The 25,632-nt window shown below is 46.5% G+C and overlaps 1 protein-coding gene across 5 annotated transcripts in view; it reads left to right on the top strand.

Annotated features, from left to right (window-relative positions):
• The window catches only part of Tenm4 (teneurin transmembrane protein 4), a 719,910-nt gene extending 695,071 nt beyond the window's left edge, over positions 1–24,839 (top strand). For all 5 annotated transcript variants that reach the window (XM_027407666.2, XM_027407667.2, XM_035442393.1 and 2 more), the window contains 5 exons: positions 1,960–2,195; positions 6,180–6,476; positions 8,280–9,894; positions 16,473–16,615; positions 19,588–24,839. In XM_027407666.2, coding sequence (XP_027263467.1) covers positions 1,960–2,195; positions 6,180–6,476; positions 8,280–9,894; positions 16,473–16,615; positions 19,588–20,346 — 3,050 coding nt within the window. In that variant the 3' untranslated portion in view covers positions 20,347–24,839. The remainder of the gene's footprint in view (positions 1–1,959; positions 2,196–6,179; positions 6,477–8,279; positions 9,895–16,472; positions 16,616–19,587) is intronic.
• Positions 24,840–25,632: the final 793 nt, after the last annotated feature.

Here is a 25,632-nt window from a genome sequence, read left to right as displayed (position 1 = left end):
GCATTTGTAAAGTGACCAGCATGGGCCAGGCACAGAGTATTGCTTAGAAAACAATTGCTAGATTAAGTCATTAGTTAGTAAGCAGTTGAGTTTACCACAAGTAAACAAATGTTTGTGTATTTACATTGCTGCTTTTGTTCCCAAACATAGTTTTCATCATTCAAAAAACTGGATGAAAAAATAGCAATTATTAAAGAAATAGAAACCATGTCCAGGAATTTCTTCCTTTAATGAGGAGTTGGGACACATCACAGGGTGTGTGCAATGGCAAGGTTATTGCCAAGAGTAGGTGCCGGATCCCATCTGATGAGAATGCTGCCCAGCCTAGGATAGCAAAGCCAATGACTGTTAAGATGTGTAACCTTCAGCCTAGTTTCTTCCCTCAAGAATTGTTGCATCTGCCCACTTTATACTGCTAAGCCGCTTTAATAAATGTTTATATTTGGGAAACTTTTTAAAATTCAAAAGTGCCACATTTCTCAGTTTTAAAATGTACCATGATTGAATCACAGCTTTTCAGGTTAAGAATAAAAGTACAATGTTCAGCATACATGCCTCGATTGTAAGGCACACCCCAATTCCAGAAACATCAGAACATAAAGAGGGAAAGCACATCATAGAATACAGGGGACACAGTATCTATTTTCTGCCTGGTAGCACTGCAGGTTGCCCGTCTCTTCCGTGTTCCAGGCTCGGGTGCTCAGCCTGGCAACCATCTCAGTAGAGTCTTCGTAAGAAGCTCTTTCAGTTTCATCTCAGGTCTGAACTACGAGAAATAATGAGAAGTAGCTGCTAATGAGTAGCAGCCTTGGGCAGTCACAGCCCACATTAACTAGGATCGTGTGTGATGGACCTCCCCACATGCTGGTCCATCCAAAGTCAACAGTAATAGACATATGTGCATTCAGCGAGGAGAAGCTTTACGAGATAAATTGACACAGGCTTTTCCACTCTTCGAATGGAAGCAAAATACAGATTGTCAGTGAATGATGCCTAGCAACATTGAGGCAGAGTTTAGAATCCCTGTGAGTGCTAAAGTGTGGAAAGATGGAGTGGGGAGGAGAGAGGAAAGGCCTGATTTGATGTCAGTCTAGTGGGGAAGACTCAGTGAGCATTTCCCATGAAAACTACATCTTTTTAAAAAAGAGATACTTATTTTGTTTTATGTGTATGGGCATTTTGCCTGCAGGTATAAATGTGCACCATATTCATGTCTGGGGCCCATGGAAGCCAAAAGAGGGGATCAGATGGATCCCTTGGAACTGGAGTTACTGATGGTTGTGAGCTCCCATGTGGGTGTTAGGAATTGAGCACAGGTCTTCTGCAAGAGCAGCAAATGTCTTAACCACAGATGCATCTCTCTCTAATTCCCAGCATTATATTTTTATGGTTTAACATAGCCTGGGACATACCTAATTTAATCCACCAAATACTCACTGAGCTCATACAAAAATAGTAATGCTATCATGTTTTGAACACTCATCAGCTAAAAAGGATATGTGACCACTTGTGTCAAACTTCTTTCACTTAGTAATATTGATAATACATTTTCTTACAGTGGTATTTGTAGTTGAAAAACTGAAACAAATTAAATATCTATTTGGTGTTGTTAAATAAATTGTATTGCCATATAATGGAAGATTGTAGTTATTGTGAAAAATATTTATTAAAAATATTTAATAGCATGATGTGATGCACTGGCTGATGAAAAACTCCATAGTAACCATTTGACTCAGTAAATGTATTAGGAAATATTGTAAATTCTACAAATTTTATAAATTCTACAAAATATTTCCATGGTTTTGTGTAGTGGGTTTATGCATAGTCTCCATATATCTTCCTAGTTTTCTTCAGTGACAATGTATTGCTTCTATAGTTTCATGGGAGACACATTTACACTCCCCATCCTAGCCTCCATCTTACCTCCTCTTAAGCCATCTTTGCTCTCCTCCCCTTCAGACCAAGTCCGGAACAGCTACTACATTGGGGCTGATGGCTCCCTGCGGCTGCTGCTAGCCAATGGCATGGAAGTGGCTCTGCAGACTGAGCCACACCTGCTGGCTGGCACTGTCAACCCCACTGTGGGCAAGAGGAATGTCACACTACCCATTGACAATGGTCTCAACCTAGTGGAATGGCGGCAGCGCAAGGAGCAGGCTCGTGGTCAGGTCACAGTCTTCGGGCGTCGTCTGCGGGTGAGCAGAATTTTGCAGGCACTAATCTTGTGGTGGTGGGTAGGGGTTGTCTAGAGAACCAGATTCCATTTTTTAAACTCTTCCGGAAACCCAAGTTTCCTCATCTACCAAAGGGAGAACTGAGGCCATGAACCACATGTAATGAAAGGCTGTGGGACATCCTTTTCTTTTTTGACTGATGGGAACATAGCTAGCTTTGGGGTTAAGTCTGAGCTGAGTTTCCAGCTTATTTTATTCTATGACTGAACTTGGGCATGTCAGTCATCTTAGAGCCTCAGTTTGTCACTGGAAGATAAAGCCGATTTTACATGCTGTTTCAAGGATTAGAAGTGTTGTGCACAGTGTCTCAGACAGAGCTTTGCAGCATCAGGGATCAGTAACCTCTGCTGCTGGGGTCGTTATTGCTATGGTGTTGATACTGTCATTGTTAATATGTCCCCAAGTTTATTTCAGCTACTTGGAAAATAAGCCGCATTTTCCACTCTTTCCAATTACCATGACCCTTCCTAATGATCAAAAGGACTGAGTGTGGTGGCAGAAAGATCACAAGTTCAAGGCTATCCTGCCTATGTACCAAGCCCTTGCCTATCAGGATGACCTTACCATAGCTGTCACTGTGGAAGGGAGGAGCTCCTGGTATTGAGGGTTGTGTTGCAGTCTGTTATTTTGGAGCATTTTTCAGGATGTGGATCCCTGAACACCTTGTCTGCTCCCCTCCCATGTTTCTATAGAGTGAAACCTTGGCCCAGCACTCATTGCCCAACAGCTCCCACCCACCCAAGTTTCAAAGGCAAAGGGTTAAAGAGCAAAAGGCATTAAAGCAGGAACTGGTGGATGAACACTTGCCTAGCATGTGTTAAGCATGGGTACAAAGAGAAAACCAGGGTTAAGGGAACCTGGAGCTTCAGTTCAGTGGTTGAGTATTTATTCAGCAGATTGCCCAGCAATGCACAATACAAAGCAGAAGGCAAAGGCTGTACAGAGGGACAGCTGGTGACCTGGGCCTGGCTTTCTGCCCAGGACCTCATAGAACACAGGTGCTCAGGAGACCACTGCTGAGCTAAAGTGAAGCACAGAAACATCCTCACAGCAACAGTGGACTCTCGATTCCCTGCCTTGCAACCAAGAAAATTTATACATGTTCCCGCCTTCTACGTGGTGCAAAGTCCAGAAAATAAGTGATTGTTTCAGACTCATACAACCAGATGGTTGTAAATCCTGGGAAACAAATCCATGCCAGAAGCACAATAGTTAGGTGACTTATCCAATAGCAAAACCTAGAGCCCCAGAACACCAGGCTTCCTTTGCACCCTCAACAGCCAAGAACTCCATAGCTAGCTAGCTAATGTGGAAACCTGCCTCCTATGAGTTCCTGTGGAAGGTCTAGATGTCTTTGTTCCCTACCACACCGTCTGTGGTCTCACTAAACCCTCATCTGCATTCTCAAGAACCCTTCATGCACATCTGAGGCAGTATGCCAAATGGGAAGTTTGACCTAGGTTGGATTCCCGCTGGGCCTTGTATGTAGCCTCTAGCAACTCCTCTGAGCCTCAACTTCCTCTGCAGATGCGGATGATGAAGCATTCAAAGCACCTAGCCCAGGGCTGCAGATCCCAGGTGCTCAGTAAAGGGCAGTGATTAGCGCTATTAAGAGTTTCTCTCTACCGTGTGAACACGACCAGAAGTTTCCCAGGCTTTAATTGGTCCCTCTCCCAGCCGGAGATAGATGATACTCTAGTCGGGTGGCCACATCTCTGCTTCCTCCCAAAATAAATGGCCACCCACAGTGGCAGTGTGTGGAATGAGAATGTTAGTCGGGTGTGCCTCCCCATAATGGAGCTCATTTTTTATACAGCTGGGAATTTTTTTTTAATAAAGAAAGATGTAAAATAATTTCATTGCCGCCACTGCTGAGCACAGAAGACACAAGGTGCTTCCCCCAGTAAACTACTCAACTCAATTTTATTAATTTTGTCACAAAGGTATAGATCTCCTTCTTCACTGGGGTCCTTGGGTAGAGGTGAGGCTGTCTAGGTGACACCAATACTGGGGGTATAAAAGGACCCCCCCAAAGGTGTTTTTCCAAGGCACCGACTATTATTGGCAATGTGGCCCCCTCTTTCCATGTGCCTTCTCTGCAAAGAACATGGTTTGAGCTTCCAGTGCGTCTGATTTTTCATGGGAATTGTCTGCCACACGGTTTTTGCTTCTACAATTGTGTTTGATTACCCTAGGGAAGGCAAGCTTATTATAACCAGGCCATTCACAGCTAAAGCCGTCTCACCATCATCATTATAAATCCTTATTTTCGGGGCCTTGACATTTGTATGGGGAGAGTGGGGGAAGACAAACACACATCTCTCCCTCCTCTAGTACTGGGTCCTAGATCATATGCTGTCATTTAGTGGAAATAATTATAACCATTTATCTGGTGCCTTCTGTGCACCTGATAGTCCATTGGTGATTTACTCACAGTCTAAGAGTATGTGCACAGGAAGAGTCTGAGTCTCTAGGAAGTAAAGACACTTGACCAAGGACACATAAAGCTAGTCACATAGTCAAGGTTGAAATTCCAGCCTTAACCCTGACACCTGTCTATACCCAAACCCTCCTCTAAACATACAGATCCCAACAGGACCTGTGACTTCTTCAAGCCACACATGCCATTTTTTATACCGTGTGACCTAATTGCCTACTTTCCTCTTGGGTCTTCCTGCTTGTCAAACTTACTGAATGACAAGTAGAAGAGACAGCAAAGGTGCCCCTGTGCCCTGTCAGGGGGGCCAGCACCCCTCCCCACCCCAGGGGTAAGCATTAGCTTTGAGAACCTACTAATATTTGGGGACAGCCTGTGCCTTGGGGTCAAATCCAGGGGTTCCAGAGCACATTTCTGTATTAAAATACAGAGCAGGAAAGCTGGGGAAATGGCTCAATCAGTAAGGTGCTCGAGGGTCTGAATTTATTCCCCTGAACCCATGTGGGAAAAAAAACAACAACAACAACAACACAGAAGACAGACATGGTGGTACATGTTTGTAATCCTAACTCTGGGAAGGCAGAGAGGGTGGGTTCCTGGGGTTCACTGGGCAGCCAGTCTAGCCTAAACAGAAAGTTCTAGGACCCTGTGTAGCCCCACTCATACCTATGTACTCACACAAACACACAAAGCTCCAACTTACAGCTTCCTCTGTGACAGTCTTTATTTCTGGCTCAAAAAGGAAACTGAGTTGGTGGTGGCCTCTCAGACCACAAGGAGACTATAGAGGTGGGGCACCTGATCCTGGAGCTAAGTACTCTAGAGTTAGGACTGGTTCCAACAAGACTACAAGAGAAACTACTGGGGTTGTGAATGCCCCTGCCTCCCTCCTGGCCACCTCTGAAGAGAAACAAGAGAAGATACCTTGGGAGACAGCGGTGACCCAGAAGTCCTTGACTGTGGGTAAAGGCAGCAGACTCAAAAGTTAGCCAGTATAGACCCAGGAATGCTAGGACTTGCTCAGAAAACCTTCAAGAATCTATTGCACTAGTGAGAGTAAAGTCCACATCTGCATCTGTGCTTGTAGTCTTGGAATCCAACACAACACAGCGACTGGCACAGGGCAGTCAGGTCAGGTATTGATTTGCTTTGCCCACTTGGTAGTTCTGTTTTTAGGATGGAACTAAGAAGGATCTGACTTCCTCCTCCTCTTTTAAATGAATCCTCACTGATATAACACATGATAAAATCATGTGTCTTCTTTGGCCAGAGATACTGTATGCTCATCACCCATGTTGTCCTTATTCTTACAACAGGCCAATGAAGCTCATTTCTTTCTATTGTACAGATAAGGAAACCTCAAAGAGCTAACAGATGACAGAGTGGAGGTTGATGCCCACAACCTGTGCTGCCTGCTATTCTCTGGAGCTTGACACAGTTATTGGTCATCAGAGCCAAGTCCTCAATGTCCATATCCATAGTCTCTCTCTTTCTCATCCCTTCCCCAGGTTCACAACCGAAACCTCTTGTCTCTGGACTTTGACCGTGTAACACGCACAGAGAAGATCTATGATGACCATCGCAAGTTCACCCTCCGGATCCTATATGACCAGGCAGGGAGGCCTAGCCTGTGGTCGCCTAGCAGCAGGCTGAATGGTGTTAATGTGACCTACTCCCCTGGGGGTCACATTGCGGGAATCCAAAGGGGCATCATGTCTGAGAGAATGGAATATGATCAGGCAGGACGCATCACGTCCAGGATCTTTGCAGATGGGAAGATGTGGAGCTACACATACTTAGAGAAAGTAGGTATCTGTCCCCTCCATCAATGGCCTTGCCACACAGAAGGCTGCTCATCGTGGCTTTACTTTTTGGGATGGGTACCACTATGCTACCCAAGGTAGTCTTGAACTCATGGGCTCCTCAACTGATCTCCTGAACAGCTGAAGACATTCACTACTGCACCTGCTTTCATCATTGCTCCCCATGGCCAAGCCTAGCCTGCTGACCTCAGGGAGATAAATCTGACTGTTGTGGTTTCCAAAAGGGGAGATGGCCATTTTCCAGAAGGAAAGGAGATCCCAGGAGGCATCTGGATGGAAATTGGGTTTAGTGTAGTCAATAGCAGGTCCTAGGCCAGGAAAACATGAAAGTCTTGCTGATGGAGAAGAGCAGGACCACCCTAGCTGGACTATGGGGCAGGACCTTCATAGTGTGGTCCAGGAGGGTGCTGACATAGGATGGGTTCCCACTCCCAAGATTATCACACACCGTGAAACCTCACCCTAGAGATCCAAGCAGAAGCCTGGAAGTCAGATCTGAGGCAGAGCAAGCTTAATTAATCCCTTGTTGCTAGTATCGGTATGGACCTAGCAAATCCATTCCACTTTGGGTCAGGGTTCACTTCACCCAGAGACTAGGGATCAAAAATTGACCTAAATCCTAAACATATTTGGATAATTTTTAAAAAATTACCCAAATTCAGAAGTTGGTCTCATATGAGGGAGGGAGGATGATAGATTTTTTATTTGGTTTTGTTTTTGGGGGGTTGTTTTGTTTTGTTTTTCTTTCAAGACAGGGTTTCTCTGTGTAGCCCTGGCTGTCCTGGAACTTGCTCTGTTGACCAGGCTGGTCTCAAACTCAAAGATCTGTCTGCCTCTGTCTCCTGAGAGCTGAGATTAAAGGTGTGCACCACCACCACTCATCTGGTAGATTTATAGCTAGATGTAGGCTTGATATCTGGTGAGTTTCCCAAGAATATTCACTTTATGCCCCACCTCTGGATCCAAATCCTCACTATGTTTCTTGCCCTGGCACCTATTCAGGGCCCTAGGCTCTGCTTGTTCTGTGGTAAATGTCTCTGTCTGTGCCAGGGAGCACCCCTAAAAGCAAGAGTCTATTGTGGGGCTACACGACAGACTGTGGAAGTCAGTTCATGTTCTGAAAAGCCATGCCTAGGGAGGAGAGAACTTGCTAGTGTTGCACACTGAGTGCGTTGATAGAACAAGGTTCTCCCTTCCCATTCCAGCCTGCCCTAACCCAGGGTCAGCCCATGGCTTGCTCCTACATAAAAGGTGGGGAAAGTCTAAAGAGCCCTTCTCAAACATGGTCTTTATGCTACAGGCTCAGGGAAGCCACAGAAGCTATTTAACAGGCAAAGGCTGCCAGGCTTTAAGACCATCCAGCTGTGTTGTAGAGTGCTCCTTCTTGCTTGAATAGAAGACAGAGGTCAGAAGTCTGGGTCAGGGAAGGCAGCTGGGAAGTTGTCACAAATACTTTAGGGCAGAGAATCCCAGTGTTGCACCCCATTGTGTGTGGAAGTGATCTGATCCATACCTCACAAAAGAGCAGACATGCAGACTGCTTGCTCACAACAGGAAAGCAAATGGCCCGAGTGGACCCTGCAAGGCCAAAGGTCGAGAGAAAGCCCAGCCACAGAGCCTCTTTAACCTACTGACAGCATCCCACAGTGCACAGGCTGGAATGCTCTGCTTGGCCACAATGCAGAACCACCACTTTTCTCAGCCTTCCTTTTCTTTAAGTTGTGGGCACTTGGTTTGTCCTTCCTTCTCCCACCTCCTTCATCTATGATTTTCTTCTCCCTCCAGTCCATGGTGCTTCACCTTCATAGCCAGAGGCAGTACATCTTCGAGTTTGACAAGAATGACCGTCTCTCTTCCGTGACCATGCCCAATGTAGCCAGGCAGACACTGGAGACCATCCGCTCAGTGGGCTACTACAGAAATATCTACCAACCCCCAGAAGGCAATGCTTCGGTCATACAGGACTTCACTGAGGATGGACACCTGTTGCACACCTTCTACTTGGGCACTGGCCGCAGGGTGATTTACAAGTATGGCAAGCTGTCAAAGCTGGCTGAGACTCTGTATGACACCACTAAGGTGAGCTTCACCTATGATGAGACAGCAGGCATGCTGAAGACCATCAACCTACAGAACGAGGGCTTTACTTGCACTATCCGCTACCGTCAGATTGGACCCCTGATTGACCGTCAGATCTTCCGTTTCACAGAGGAAGGCATGGTCAATGCGCGTTTTGATTACAACTATGACAACAGTTTCCGTGTGACCAGCATGCAGGCTGTGATCAACGAGACCCCACTGCCCATCGATCTGTACCGCTATGATGACGTGTCAGGAAAGACAGAACAGTTTGGGAAGTTTGGTGTCATCTACTATGACATCAACCAGATCATTACCACAGCCGTCATGACCCATACCAAACATTTTGATGCTTATGGCAGGATGAAGGAAGTACAGTATGAGATTTTCCGGTCACTCATGTACTGGATGACTGTGCAGTATGATAACATGGGGAGGGTAGTGAAGAAGGAGCTGAAGGTGGGACCCTATGCCAACACTACCCGCTACTCCTATGAGTACGATGCTGATGGCCAGCTGCAGACAGTCTCCATCAATGACAAACCTCTCTGGCGCTACAGCTATGACCTCAATGGGAACCTACACCTGCTGAGCCCTGGGAACAGTGCACGGCTCACACCGCTACGGTATGACCTCCGTGATCGCATCACTAGGTTGGGTGATGTGCAGTACAAGATGGATGAGGATGGCTTCCTGAGGCAGCGGGGTGGGGATGTCTTTGAGTACAATTCAGCTGGCCTGCTCATCAAAGCCTACAACCGGGCTAGTGGCTGGAGTGTCAGGTACCGCTATGATGGTCTGGGGCGGCGAGTATCCAGCAAGAGCAGCCAAAGTCACCACCTGCAGTTCTTCTATGCAGACCTGACCAACCCCACCAAGGTCACCCACCTCTACAACCATTCCAGCTCTGAGATCACATCCCTCTACTATGACCTGCAAGGACACCTCTTTGCCATGGAGCTGAGCAGTGGCGATGAGTTTTACATAGCTTGTGACAACATTGGGACCCCTCTTGCTGTCTTCAGTGGAACTGGCTTGATGATTAAGCAGATCCTATACACAGCCTATGGGGAGATCTACATGGACACAAACCCCAACTTCCAGATCATCATTGGCTACCATGGTGGCCTCTATGATCCACTTACCAAACTTGTCCACATGGGCCGACGGGATTATGATGTGCTGGCCGGACGCTGGACGAGCCCAGACCATGAACTCTGGAAACGCCTGAGTAGCAGCAGCATTGTGCCTTTTCATCTCTACATGTTTAAGAACAACAACCCCATCAGCAATTCTCAGGACATCAAATGCTTCATGACAGGTGAGGACTGAGGCACACCCTAGGTCAAGAACTATCCCATTGCTCCTTGAGAATCTGGTATGGGGTAGCAGGAAACACTGTCCCTAATAGCATTATTGTCTAAAGTCTATTTAAGAAACCCTAGTATGGAGACTACTCTGGAAATAATGACTCTGGTATCAAATATAGTTGACAGGAGCACATCCTTAACTTTTCATAATATACTTCAGTTTGTGAAGGCTCTGAGAGGTTCTGTGGTAAAGAAAAAAAAGAACTCTTTATTACACTTACCTATAACTTTTCTAAATTATTTCACCATAAAATCCTAATGTCTCAGCCAGGCAGTGGTGGTACACACCTTTATTCCCAGCACTCAGGAGGCAGATAGTTGAGGGCCAGCCAGGTCTACAAAGAGAGTTCCAGGACAGTCAGGGTTGTTACACAGAGAAACACTGTCTCGAAAAACAGCAACAACAACAAAAATCATAATGTCTCACTGGAAAACAGCTGGCTATGAGTCCTCAGGAATATGAGTTACAGTGTCACTAAAATAAAATCAATTTTTTTTCAACTTAAGATAATGAAATGGAAAACATAGATTTTGGAGACAGACAGAACTAAGGGAATGGATCCACCATTTCAACTATGACACATTATTTTACTGACCTGAATCTTAGTTTTCTGTGCATACAATAAAGTTAGAATACCAGACTAGATATGGTGGTTCATACCTTTAATCCCAGCACTCAAGAGGCAGCGACAGGCAGGCTTCAAGGCTAGCCTAGTCTACATAATGAGTTCCAGACCAGCCAGGCTATCGTAAGACCCTGAGCCTGTCTCAAAATAAATCAAATGTTAGAATATCTGTCCTTATTCTGGTTGGATAAATGTTCATATGCTACCCTAGAGCAACCATTAGAAACCTAAAACTAAAACAGATAATCTGGGAGTATGATAGAGGCAGGAGAATAAGGAGTTCTGGGCTGCAGGCGACTCTGTTTCAAAGGGGAAAAAAAGTAAATCAGGCACAAATAGACATCATAAATAAGTCAGAAATCATGGAAATTAAGTTGATTTCGAAAACATCAGAGCTGGGGATATAGTTCATTTGGTAGAGGGCCTCCTAGCATAACAAAGCACTGGACTGGATCCCAGCACTCAGGAGGTGGGGGGTTGGAGGACGAAGAGTTCCATGTCATCCTTGACTACATGGTGAGTTTGAAGCTAGCCTAGGATACAAATAAAGGAAGATTTTTTTAAAGAAAGAAATAGAAGCCTGCTGGCAAGGGTGATGTGAGATACACATTTCATGCCTTACGCAGCCACGCTGGTTCCCTTTCCTTCACCCTTTGCTTTAAAGGGGGAACATTAGCTTTCATTTCCCTGAAACTAACTGGAGTGTAAAGTGTCCTGTAGGTCCTTCACATGGAGACATCTCAGGCTGCTACAGTCACCAGCAAGTCACACAAGGAGAGTCTCTATGGAATCTGGATAAAGCCAGCCAGTTCCTTGTGAGAATCTGTACTGAGAAAGCCTAGTAATCTTATGATTCCATTCTCTTGCCCCCTCTTGCATGTCTGTTTCCTTCCTTCCACCCCCTCCCCAGACTCAGGCACTGGGAATAGAAAGATGATCCCCACCCTCCAGGAATCCTCACTATCAGAGGAAATGCACGCTGTGGTCCAATGTGAGGACCATGAGGAAGGTTTGCACAGACGGCCATTAAAACACAGAAGACTGGCGACTGGCTCTGCCCACATGGTTCTTGGAAGCCTACAAAGAGTAGCTGATCCCTGAGGCTGGCTTCTAAATAGATTTCATCAAGTAGTTGTAGGGGAAGCTGTAGCCACGCCTTCTTAGGGGCTGGCTACAAGAGTACCTGAGGGCTTGTGAGGGCGTGGTCAGAGTGAGTAGGGGGACTGCGTTTTCGGTTTCGGTCTCTCTTTGCTTCTTGCTGTACAGACTACCACCGGCTTGCTGGTTCGCTCTGTAAGTAAGGCTTTTCCCTATTAAATACCCTTATATTTCTACCTGACTCCGTATTGGTAATTACCTACTATAAGTAGTAGAAGAAAGGCATTCAAGAGAGTGGGGTCAGTGCACAAAATTGGAGAGAGGGGTGTCTAGCTCACTGAGTAGTCCCCCATGGGTGTGTTCCCTCACTCTAAAACTGGATGGCCTCACCTGGGTCCTGTTTCTGCTGACAGCAATAGGAGGATTTCTTTTTCCAGGAAAAATTCTAGGTTCATTTATGAGAAAGAGTCCCAAACACGGACTAGAAGGGAGAACAAGGTGGTACATGGGTGTCATGAAAACATACTTGGGACCTGGGGATAAATACATATATTTTGACAGTGTTTCCCATGCTCAACTTGGCTGCTAGCACTAGAGAGACTTGACAGATTAGGGTGACATTTCCATTACATCTGTCTGCACAAAGCACGCCCCCCTGCCTCACCCTCCAGTGAGTTTCCTGTGAGACAGCTTGGCATGTTACTATAGCTGGGGGAAAAAATACTGTAATAGGAAATGTAATTTTCCATAAAAAATTGTCAAAGCTTGCCAAAGTATTATTACCCTCCCCCTCTTCCTTTGTACACTACCATATGCATATAGTCTCCTTCCAGAATAGCACTGGCATGATTAAACACTCTTTGCAAAGCACTTGGAGATACTGTCTCCTTTAAGCCTGGCAACAACCCTGTGAGCTCACGACAATTTTCTGCATGCTACAGATGAGACCTGCGAGACTCCAAAGGACCAAGGGTCTGTGTAGCCTCACACAGAACAGGACTCTGATTTCAGAACATCTCCCATGATAATCACACTGGTCTCTAAATCCCACTTTTCAACACAGCTCTCAACTATCCAAGGGGATCCTTACATTTTCAGTCTGTGTTTCACTTCCCAGACAGTTAAAGTCAACAAATATCATATTAGTTATGCCTTCTCTGTGTCAGGTCCACACTGAGGATCCAGAGGGGAAGAAGGTTTAATGCCCGCCTTTATGGAACCGTGCCACTTTTCACAGATTGTCTTTGACTAGACCCCACCTTAGGGAAATGAGTTTTGAAGCCAGAGATGTAGCTCCATGGGGTGAGCATACTTGAGCATGGAGTCTAGGATGGTGCCCTAGACTCCATCCCTGGCACCAAGTAAAATAGGTGTGGTGTTACATACCTGTAACCCCAGTATTCTAGGGGTTCAGACTGGAGGATCAGAAGTTCAAGGTCATCCTTGGCTACACAGCCTCAATACATGAGAACCTATCTCAAAAGAGAAAAAAGATTTTTATATCACAATAAAACACTAAAAACAAAGGTTTGCAAAGCAGTCCTTAAATTTGGTGTCTATAGATTTTCTCATCTAGCCTATTGCACTTCAACAAAAATACCAAAATTGATTTTACCTACATAGTGGGTCCTGTGGCATATGAAAAAGAAAGATATATGCTGTCTAAACTCTCAGGCTTTCAGAACATCAGAAATGATTTGCAGTGCCTAAGAAAATAAGATTCTACTGATTTTCGCTACACCTTACCTTTTATCTTCTCTGCGACCTAAGTGTATCCTCATTTACATCCTAAAACAACCACAAAGCAAGTTTGTTTTTCCCAAACATACCTTCAAAGGTCCTGAGGTATACTGTGGTAAGGTAGGCCTAGTTAATGGGACAATGGAGCAATTACTGGGGTTGAGGAGGACAGAATGCACTGGTTGGCTTATCCTGGATCATATGGTCCACTGTGACATCAGTGCACCCCCCCCCCCACGGAGAAAGAAGGTAGAATTGGCTCATGTCCACCACAGGTCTATCTCACACATCATCACGATGAGTCTTTACCAAGACATGTTGGGTGGAGAACTCCAACACAGACAGTGAAGTTCAGGACAGGTAACGTAACCCTCCCACAAAGATGTGGGGAGGCCAGCCTTAGAACTCTGCTGTGTTGGCCTTCAAATGCTTAGAGGTTTTGTTTTTGTTTTGTTTGTGAAGGGGAAAAAAAGTAAATCATACATTCTGTGAAGAACAAAGTCATACACATGTGAAAGGGATTCAAATCACTCACATTTATCCCTTCCCCCTGGCATCAGGGACTTCTGGGACAGACAGGTAAAACAGAGCTTTTCAACAGGAAAGAGACACCTGCCCCTAGGTTCTAAGAGTACAATTCCCAGTGCTTCAGAAGAGCCCTGTAAGAAAGCTATCGAATAAATAGATCTCTGACATTTTCCTGAGAGGCATGATGCCAAGCTTCCTATCTTCCATCACTCATAATTAAAGCCCAGCCCTCTTCTGAGCCCCCTGCTTTCCTAAGAATGTCGGTTGCTCCAGATAGAAGTTTCCTTTGCAACCACAAATCTCAATGCACATTCTCAGCCTGAAGTAAGAGTGTTTTTGTGAGGTGTTCTGTCCCCATATTCTGCTTGTTTTAATTTCCCAAAGACCCATTTGTTGAGAACCAAAGAATGAGAGACTTCTGGAAACTCAATGAGAAAAGGGCCATGGAGAAGTCATCCAAGCCCCCTGTTACAAATAAGAAAAAGAGGGTCTTGGGATAGACAAAGACAGAAAACCCTCTGTGAGCCAGTACCTTATGTAGGTATTGTGAATTAAACCCAACGTTTTAGGCACAAGCTTAGAAAAGCTCCTGCTCTACAGGCACTACCTCCAAGCAATATCCTTGTTATCCTCCAAGACTTAGATAAAACCATTCCTGTTGTCAGTATGCAGACAAGGGAACTAAATCTATGAGAAGTTAAAACATAAGCTCTTCAAGTTCACTATTTGTACACTGAGGAGCCAGCAGGTGGGTTTGTGTGGCCCCAGCTACCATGCTCTTTCTTTTCTGTGACCTGCATAGCAAGGCTGAAGGGAGGATCTAAATGGGGGTCCCCAGTGGAGGGGCCTGGGACAAATGAAAACAACACAACCGAAGAGGCAAAGATAAACGAGAAACATGGGGTCTCAACAGTGTCAAGAACACATTGTTGACTGTTGACCCCCACAGGTCTCTCCCACTCAGCAGCTGTGGGGGGTGGATATCACTTCCTCCTTGGCAGGGCTCATCACTTGGACCTCCCCCCCAACAGAGATGCTTCCATTGGAAAGAGAACAAATGGCCCCTGGCTCTGAGGCTGGCCATAAAACCTTGTACACCTCTCCCGCCCAACCCCCACCCACCCAGCCACTGAGACTTTGGACTCTGAGTCTGTCACGTGTTTTAGCATCTTAGGCTGCCCCTTCCCAAGAAGGTTGAGCCGCCTTGCAATACAGACTACCTCCTAATAAGGCTCTGATCACCTCCCTCTTGGCACCCCAGGCTGTCCTTTCTGGTTCTTCCTCAGCTTTTGTAAACTACTTTCTGCTTCCTTCCACACTGCCCCCTCTTGGGTACCTCACCTCGTGTAACCATCATTGCCTGGAGTGCAACCTCCAACTCCAAGGATGCCAAACAAGCAATGGTTTTCTGGTTGTTTGCCTTCAATGCCATGCTTTTGCCGTGCCTGCTTTTTATCATATTTAAAAGATATATGGGCTCAGATCTCATCTCCCTTTGGGGGCATAAGTATTCAAGGGGAGGTTCTGTGATGGCACAACATCTACTAGCACAATAGGCCTTTTGCCACATGGGCCAAGTGACTGATAGCCCATCTCAACCCCCTATCTAAGGTCTTTTGGAGATTTTTATTGGTTGATGGATTTTTGTTGTTGTCATCCTTGATTTTGCTTTGCTTTGTCTTGAGATGGATTTCATACAGCCCAGGCTAACCACAAACTCACTATGTAGCTAAGGATAGCATTCAACTTCTGTTACTACTGCCTCCACCTCCTGGGTGCAGGGGTTACAGGCATCAATTTAGGTAGCACTGGAGACTGAACCTGGGACTTCATGTATGCTAGGCAAGCACTCTACCAACTGCACTACACCCCAACCCAGGATCATAGATTTCTGATTCCATTCTTCAATGAGCCAAATGCTCACTGAAATACAACTCCAAGGAATATGATTAATAAGCTTAGAGACACGCAGGCTGAGGCACTGGAAGGTTGAGCGACTTCCCTGTGCTGTCAGAAATAAGACTGTAGCAAACAGGAGAGCTCTTTGATCTTCACACTAGCCAGCGCCATGCCCAGAGGCATGTTGGCCCTGAGGATCTAATGGCTACAAAGAGGGCAGGTAGAGGAGGGGCAGTTTGTTTCTTAAGTGAATTTTTCTCTTTGCAAGTTAGCCATTAAAAATCCTTTCTTGGGTCTGACTGATCTTTGCAAGGGTTTCTTATTGATGCTGGGGGGGGGGCGCCTGGGAGAGCTTCATCTATCAATAGCTACCTCTGGGCAAACAGGTATGGGTGAGAGAAGAAAGAGATATCTGAAAGCCTAGGTTCTCTTTCTCTCTCTGTCTTGGATCTATCCTGTTGGAGAACGATTCTGGATATATGCCTTCGAGCGGGATTGCTGGGGGCCCAGCAGCACATTCAACTTTATGACCAGGACATCATTTTTCAGTGTGTGTAGCAGTCAGCTCTGTAACCACTCACTTTCCACTGTGACCCCTGGGCATACTCCTTGGCATATTTCTGCTTCTCTCCTCCCAGATGTCAACAGCTGGCTACTCACCTTTGGATTCCAGCTCCACAACGTGATACCTGGCTATCCCAAACCAGACACAGATGCCATGGAACCATCCTATGAGCTCATGCACACACAGATGAAAACTCAGGAATGGGACAACAGCAAGGTAACTCCCCCACAAGACAACCACACCTCAGGCCATTCTGACATTAAAGGAGGACCCCACCAATTGTACAGGAAAGTTCAATCCAGTTATGGAAACTAGGGCAACACCTTCATGGTTCCTGCCAGACAACTTTCAGAAAACAGCAAATCTATGGCTAAGCAGGCTCCAGGGACCCAGCTGCAGCAGCACATGGACACCCATAGACTGCATGAAGGCGTTCTATGTGATCCACCAAGTTCAGAGTTCCACAAAAAATAAGCCTTTGTCACTATGCAGACAAAAGTGCTAAGAGAGAAGGTGTGCTCTGAATACAGATGTTACTTTTTTTTGAACACCTGAGGCACCTGCCTTGAGTGACACACTACTTAAGTTAGTTCACAAATATACCATGTCATTATTCTTGTCATTGTGCAGGTTTAATGCATGAGACAATTCAAACCCAGTTTTGTCCACTTTGTGTCGTTTGGCTGAACATGGCTAGGAGGGCTATAGGAGAGAAAAAAGAATCTTCCTTTTATAACCAGATTTCAAAGACTTGGAATTAAATGGCTGGAAAGAACTTTTACAACAGTCTCATCCCACCTGCTGCTCACTGCATGCATTTCTCATCCCAAACTCAGTCTCCATTCATAAATCCTGTACCAGGAACAGATTCTGTGCCCAGCTCTGTACTGTGGCCCATGGAATGCAAAGGTAGATAAGCAGAAACCAAGTCTTCTAGGGGATGCCAGCCCAGGAACAGAAAACCCTGGGGAGAAGCAGCAATGCCCTCTGGCAGGATCCTGTGCTTGGAAAATTTCCTAGTCTTCCCCGACAAACCCACTTCTCCTTCCTCCTCCTGCTTCCCCTACCTTGGTACACATGGTGTGTGTGTGGGGGGGTGTAGGTGTGGGGGGGATGTGTGTACATATCACCTTTTGGAGAGAGATTGTGTTTATGTGTGTCCTTCACTAAACCTGAAGCTCACAGATTCAGACAATCTGACCAAAACAGCCAGTGATCTTCCTGTATCTGTGACCTAAGCATGGGGATCACAGACATATGCCTCCATGATCAGCTCTTTACGAGGTCCCCATGCTTGTGGGGTTAGCCCTTTACTAACTGAGCCAGCTCACCAGCACCATGTCGCTGTTTCTTGCTCTAGACTAATTCCTTTAGTCTCATCTTAGCTATCTCCTCCCAGACTTGTGAATAAGTCTGCTCCAGTGGTTTGCTCTGTCCAACTTCTGTTTTCTTTCTTATTCCTTTACTAGATTCTGAATCCCAACAGATTAAGTTGTGTATCTCAATTAGTACCTAGCATACAGGCTAGTACATTGTAGGTGCTTCAGTGACACAACAATTGGACCATTTAACAGCCCATTTCATAAATATGGAGGCTAGGTTCAGAGAAACCTACCCACGAATGTTCAGCTAGGAAATGACAGAAGATGACATGAACCTGAGTCTGCCTGGCCACAGAGACCCTCCTTTTTTTGCCCTAGCCTATCCCAGACCTTACTACCCCAGCCCCTGGGTCCAGATGTCTCAGTATCTGCTGTCCCCAAGGCTGATTCCAGCCACACAGTGCTTCCTCCCACCCCCAGGTTTCTTCTGGGCTCCCTAGAGCCCCTGTCTCTGCCTGCCTGTTTGCCAACCTTGCCTGTCAATGAATTATTGATTTCTGCCCTTGGCAAGCATTGGAGATCTTTGTTGTTGAGCACTCCGGCTTTTGTGAAACTCTAGGAAATAATTGTTCACAGACAGGGTTCTATTAATTATAAAGAGGACTTAATTTCAATGGGAGGCTGATGGGTCTGTTTCTAAAGCCTGCACCCTGAGTCACTGATAAAGCCCTGAAGCCCTGAACACGGCTTCTCTGAGCAACTTGAGAGTGGGAGGGGCAGACAGATGCTACACCAAGTTGACAGGGTCCAACCTGACCCCACAGCAGCCAAGTGTGGGGGGGATAATTGAGGAGGTCCGTACAGGCTTTGTGGGGCAGAGACTGTCTGTGAAAAGTGTGGATCATGGGGGTAAAGAGCAATAGAACAAAGTGAGAGGCCTGAGATAATCCTTGGCTTTCCTAATACCATGCCTTTATTGCCATGCCATCCTCACTAATGTCACCTTCCACATCCTGTAAGTCCTAACTCAGACTTGGCCCTCTCCTTGGAACCTTAGCTTCTCCCTCACTTCTCCACCATTAGGTTGAGTATCTTCTGAGTCTTGTTTGCTTCTCACCACTGCAGCTGCCCTTGACACTGGCCTCTGGAGTCAGACAGACCTAGATGTTAATGCTAACATGGAGTGAGTAGTAGGACTGTAGGCTGGTGAGGAGCTGTGTCAGCCTTAGTTTCCTTAGACGTGAACTGGAAACTGAATGTGGTGGCCCACAACTTTAATCCCAGCACTTGGAAAGCAGAGGCAGGTGGATATCTGTGGTTTTGATGCCAACCTGGTGTATATGGTGAGTTCCAGATCAGCCAGGGATACATAGCAAGACTCAAAAAAAAATCTCTCTTGAAATAATAACAGTATCTGCTATGGGGCTTAATCAGGGTGTTGGATGGTAATTCTTGAGCTTGAAGATCATTCTATATTACTATATCTATTAACTATTATGTCCTTTAGACCACCAGTCATTACATTTGGTTGCAATATTGTTGTCATGTCTGTCTGTCTGTGCCTATGAAAAATTGAGTTATTTGAGGGCAAAGGTAATATCCAGGTCATTTTGTATCTCCACTGCTCAGAAAAGGACTTGGCCAGGGTAGTTGCTCTCTCAACTGTCCCTGAATATAAGGGTACGGGGATGAATGGATGAAGGAGGGCTGGGTGTTCTTATGGTCAGCACCATCAAGACAGATGCCACAAGCTAATAAATACCTATAGGTTTGACTTCACCATTTGCACTGATGTACTCTTGGGGGTTTGGTTTTCCCCTTGTCTTATTCTCTCCCTCTCTCTTTTTCATGGCCCTCTCCCATCAGTCTATCCTTGGGGTACAATGCGAAGTCCAGAAGCAACTCAAGGCCTTTGTTACTTTAGAACGCTTTGACCAGCTTTATGGCTCCACCATCACCAGCTGCCAACAGGCTCCAGAGACAAAGAAGTTTGCCTCCAGTGGTTCCATCTTTGGCAAGGGGGTCAAGTTTGCCTTGAAAGATGGTCGAGTGACCACAGACATCATCAGTGTGGCCAATGAGGATGGGCGGAGGATTGCGGCCATCTTGAACAATGCCCACTATCTAGAGAACCTTCACTTCACCATTGATGGAGTGGATACCCACTACTTTGTGAAACCAGGACCTTCTGAAGGTGACCTGGCCATCCTGGGCCTCAGTGGGGGGCGGCGAACCCTGGAGAATGGGGTCAACGTCACTGTGTCCCAGATCAACACCATGCTCAGTGGCAGGACTAGACGCTACACTGACATCCAGCTGCAGTACAGGGCACTGTGCCTGAACACCCGCTATGGGACAACAGTGGATGAGGAGAAGGCACGGGTGCTGGAGCTGGCCAGGCAGAGAGCTGTGCGCCAGGCTTGGGCCCGGGAGCAGCAAAGACTACGGGAAGGGGAGGAAGGCCTGCGGGCCTGGACAGAGGGGGAGAGGCAGCAGGTGCTGAACACAGGGCGGGTGCAAGGCTATGATGGCTTCTTTGTGACCTCTGTTGAGCAGTACCCAGAACTGTCGGACAGCGCCAACAATATCCACTTCATGAGACAGAGCGAGATGGGCCGAAGGTGACAGAAAGGGCCAAGGCCTGGACTTCTTGCCAAAGACAGCTACTCTTCTGTGTCCGTATACCTGACTGTGTTGTACTTAACAAAAAACAAAAACGTTTTTTTAACAAGTGCAGAAAACAAAACAGAAAGATATTGGTTGCATTGTTAATTAGTGCAACATTCTTTTTTTTTTTTTAAGAAAAATACAAATTTGGCCTTCACACATTTTTGTTTTGCAAAGAACAGAAGGTATTTTTTTTCCTGTAGTGTGATCACAATGATAACTTTATTGTCTTTTGTTCCCTTTTCTCCTTGAGGAATTTTCCCTGTTGTTTGGGGTACAATTCTCCTCTCTTTGGGGATACACATCCCCTTGGGTGTGTCCTCATCCATCCCTAGGTACCCAGTGTGATGTGAGACACGAGTGTCTGTGCTAACTTGTCTCATGTGTAACCCTTTCTTCTTTGACTGGGGTCAGGTGGGAGTGAGGGGTGCAGAGAGTACCGGGCCTTGTGGTACCTCGGGAGCTTTGGTTAGGCTCCCACAGAAAGTGGTGAGTTTCTCTTCACCATGTTTTGTGCCTCCTGAGGACCTACATCATGCTCCGGAGAATTCCATGATGTTCAGCACCTTTACGAACCACCCCAAACTCCCGTCCAAGCTTTATATTTTGATGCTAAATGAACCCCCCTCTCCCTTTAACAAATCTCTAGTGTAGTTGTCAGTGCCACCACCACCCCCATAATGAAATAGAGAAAGTGTCTCCTAGGTCCTTTCCCCAGTCTGATGACATAACATCCTGGGGCTACCAGCCCCATCCTTTCCAAGAGGTGAAAGCACCATGGTGTCTGTGAGTGGTTGACCCTCCATGATGTCCCTTGTGCACCTCCTCCTCTCTCCCAAAGTCAGACGTGAGAACCAGCACCACACAGCCAGCCCTCAAAGTCCAGGAAAGGCGAGGAAGCCCTGTCCCCTCTAGTACTCAACTGCCACCACTGAGAATCAGGAGTGTGGCAAGAGATGCCTGATGGCCTTCGATCCTGGAAAGATGCATAAGAAACAAGTCAGCCAAAGAAAGGAGTCAGCAAAGGCAAGAGCCAGGAATCCTTCTAGCCAGCTCCTGGCCTCTCTTCTGCCTTCCCTCTACAGGCTATTCCCAGAGGCTCTGGAGTCCCAGAGCCTGGACTTTCAGGAAATCCCTTCTGTGGAGTTCTTCACTGGAGAACTTCAGCCAGGATTGTTTGGGGTTTTGTTTTGCTTGTTTTTTAAATAAGAGGAAAGTGCTCATTTGGTATAGCCTATCTGTGTCAAGCCACCCCACCTGGGATCAGGGATGGTGGTGCCAGAGGCTGGTGCCCATGGATCGGGAAGGCCAGGCTAGCATTGTTCCTGTGAAGACCTCTGCACATATGTACACCTCATCTGGAAGAGGCTAGGCACGGGTGCAGCCAGAGCTGGAGGGCTGCCCAGAGGGAGGCAGCAGCCAGCAGGCCAGGGGAGGTATGAACACAGAAGAGTGTAATAGCAAGAGCTGGGAGCTCACTGGAGGACTCCTTTGTGGTTTGTCTGCCTAGAGACCATTGTCATTAGCACTCACAGGAGGCTCTGGGAGATGGGGGGTGGGGAGCCAAATGCTTCCTTTTGAGCTGGGCTTCTTAGAAAATGGGACTTTTATGGGTTACATTTACATTAAGTGTGGAAAATGAATTCTGAGTCTAAGCTATTCCCTGTGGAAACCTTGTTGGACTGATAAGCTCATGGCACCTTTATAGCCTTACAGTCTTCAGAATATGGCATGAGTTAATGAAACCAAGAAGGTCTCTTACTGCATGAGAATCAGAGCAATGTGGAGTCTGGGTTCAGCCTGGCAGAGGGAGGTGGCCAAAGCTTCTCCGGGAGGGGAGATCTCGCCTTACGTTGTCCCACTGGGATTAGAGGATGTGTTTCGCTAAGTGCCCTTCCTGATTCAAAAAAAAAAAAAATATGTCACACTGCTGCAACAGTGTATCACGGTCTGCTTCACCCACTGGTTGCTCATTGCCTCTGGATCAGAGCTCTGCTGGGTCAGATCCAATGCCGCCTCAGGCCCTCTCTACCCAGCATGAGCTGGTAATGGGGACTCCCTTCTGGCATGATCATTCTTGGATGGGATAGAAATAGTTGGACCTGAAAAACACAATTCTTTTTCACCCAAAAGACTTATGCCTCTCAAAATGTACCTTTGCTGTAAGGGTCCTTTGGGCAGAGTCCTGTGAGTTGGCCTAGTTGGTCTATCCCATGCTGGTTGCCTGACATTGGCTGAGATCTACTGGGGACATTTACTTGTAAGCCAGAGACAGCATGTGGTCCAAGGGAACCATGCCCTTGCACCTGTCCAGCCTGTGTCGTCCTCCTCCGCTACCTTCCTCCCTCAAAGAATAGATTTTTAGGGATCAATAACAATGAATTATTGGGTGTTCCTTTTTTTAAAAGGAATAACCTGATATTCTTCCTAGGCTTCATCCAAGAAAGGGTACCTAGTTTCTGCAAGGGAAACAAGCAAGCTTCCCTGCACTCTAAAGAACCTCACTACAGGCTAGACAGCGCCATGTGCCTCTGCCTTATGCTGACGCTACCCTCTCCAAATGGGTACTCTGGCGTTGGCCCCTTTAAGTTGGATTCCACCTCCCAGGTGGGTTTGAAGGCATAAGCCACAGTTCCTTTTGCCTATGTAGGAGACTTTGAGTATTAAATGTCATCCTGGATAGCACTTGTCTTTTGGGCACTAACTACATCTATCCACTTGATAAAGTGACCAGGTCTTCCTCACTGGTTGATGTGTGTGATTCTGAAGCGTGGTAGCCTCTGAACTTTTAAGATTCACTTCAAGTAGTTCCTGCCTCCTCACCCTCCACAACTGCCAGCCAGTCCCTTAGCCTCAGCCCCTCCTCCATGACCTTAACCACAACTTTAGCAACTCACAATTTTGATTTTTAAACCCTGAGATCCACACCCCCTTTACCCCCCCCACTGCTTTACAACTCAGACAAGATCACTAGAGGACACAGTGGTAACATTGACTCCATGGCAAACCACACCTTAGCCTCTGACACTTGGCTCAGAATTGCTGGTGGGCTATACGGAGGGATGCAAGGTTTGAAAGAAACTCTAGGAAGCTAATGGGAGATTGAGGCTGGGCAAGTAACTGTAAATAAGAGGGATGGGATGGAACAGGGAGCAGATGATGGAGAAGCAGAAGAGCTGAGTTAACTGAGCAGGGCTTTATAGGCACAGAGCAAGGGAAGAAGAAGAAAGGACCTTTCAGCTGTGACTTCTAAGTGGCTGCCTTTACAGACAAGGTTTTCAATGTGACATCTTAGAATACAGCTTTGCCATTTGCAGCCCTCGCATTTCTGGTGGCCGCGTGGTGAGAGCAGCAACACTGGGTTGTGTACCCAGGAAGATGAGCTTGCTGGCTTTCAGTGGGGTGCTGAGCTTTGGGATTCAATCACCCATTACACAAAGATGATAATGGTCTTCATCCCTCACAGCAGCCACTTAGCCCAAGAGGTTGCTTCCGAACCTGGGGATGGGAGGATTCACTTCCCGTGGGGTCCCCGAAAGACCCAGACTCTCCTTTCTTCTGGGATCTTCATCAGGACTAAAAGCCCTCCACGTGAGGCATGCCATCCCCAGCTAGGTCGAAACCATTGTCTATATTTTGTGGGAGGGGAAGGAAGTGAAAAAAGAACTCTGTAGTTCAAAGCCTTTTTATTTCACCTTCCCAAAACAGCAAACTCATTTTAAAGACTCATTGCTCAGGTGACAGAGAGAAACTTTATCCTCTCCAACCTTTCATTCTCAAAAACCAGCCTTGTGTACTTGACTGCCCCGAACAGTGGTGCGCTCTGAGGTTTCATGGTGTTGTGGAAGATCAAAGGTGGGAAGGTGTGGCGTGGGGACCTTGTGTTATATTGGGAGCCCTTGGTGGGGTCCTGTGTTGTGTTTCTTACTCTCTGGGAAATGCCAAAGGCATAAGACTGGGCTACTTCCTGGTCCCTAAGAAAAATGTGATTGATTCTAAGGGCAGATGTTTCAGGGATGACTGCCCATGGGCAGGCTCGGCTGTCCCAGCAGAAGCAGACCCGCAGATGTCTGGTGGTCCCCAGCAGCTTTGATCCACTCACCACCAGAATCCCACTGTTCTAAATGTGCCCGTTGTTCTGAGGACCTCTGAACCCGCAGCTCTGGCAAGGGACAATTCTGAGCTGCCTCTGGATGACCGACACTGGAGACTCTGGCCTTACCATGTGGAAATGTTTTCATGAAGTCTGGAACTAATTTTGAGAAGTTTTTTTCTCAACACTTTTGTGTTTCTAACACTGTATTCTTGACTGTGTAAATACCAACAAGGCTGTAAATAAATGCAGATGTAGATACCTTCTAGAAAAAAAAGGGGGGAAAAGCATAAAAAGAAAACCAGAAGTGATCCCGTGTAGCCTTCGTTGACAAATAAAAGACTATTTTGTGTTTAAAGGCGTGCAGCAGCCTTTATTGGGAGACAGTAGCAGTTACCAGGAGGGCTGGAGGAAGACCCCACCTTAGTCCTGCAGTGCCTAGCAGGTCCTACCTGTCATGGACAGAGATGTTCAGAGGGCCACAAAAACCTGAGGCCTCAATTTACTAAAAGCAATTTTCACCTCAGGCAGTGCCAAACTGCCCCCAGGCCATGTCCTATCCTGGTTCCTATGCTCACTGGCTTCAGAAACAGACTCCCAAGGGCAGAGACACCTGCCCTGTCCACCCACACACACAGGACCTGCCATAAGGATACTGCACTTAACATACATGTTCAACTGAGACATGATTATAATCACTTGGTATAACTTACAGAGAAAAGAAAACAACTTGTTTAGCAGTGTGGGTGTTTCCTCACTGTGTTCTTTCCAATCTAACAAATCTCAGTGTATGGGTCCTTCTCTTATTTAATCTCACACTTGAGCTCTAAGCCCTGAGTCAGGGATGAAAGTGGGTGGTTTAGAAGAGGTTATTTAGTAAGTCCTGCTCCCATGTGTGTATGGCAAGCTTTATGAAAATTCACATCACTGAATGTCATACCACTCTCGTTGGCCTCGGGGTTGGCCCACATCTGGGGAAAGGAGCTTCAAGATAGAGGCCCTGTACTTCCACCCAGGCCAGATGGAGACTCCACTGCAAAGTGGCAGGCAGCATCCGAAGTGAAGACCTTCCACTGGGAGTCAGATTGGCACAGAGGAGACCCCAGTGCTGAGAGCTGACCATTGGTGGGACATTTTATTACTCTGAGCCT

This window comes from Cricetulus griseus, chromosome 3, assembly GCF_003668045.3.
Source record: "Cricetulus griseus strain 17A/GY chromosome 3, alternate assembly CriGri-PICRH-1.0, whole genome shotgun sequence".
NCBI classification, from domain to species: Eukaryota; Metazoa; Chordata; class Mammalia; order Rodentia; family Cricetidae; genus Cricetulus; species Cricetulus griseus.
This window is presented reverse-complemented; position numbering and strand designations above follow the sequence as displayed.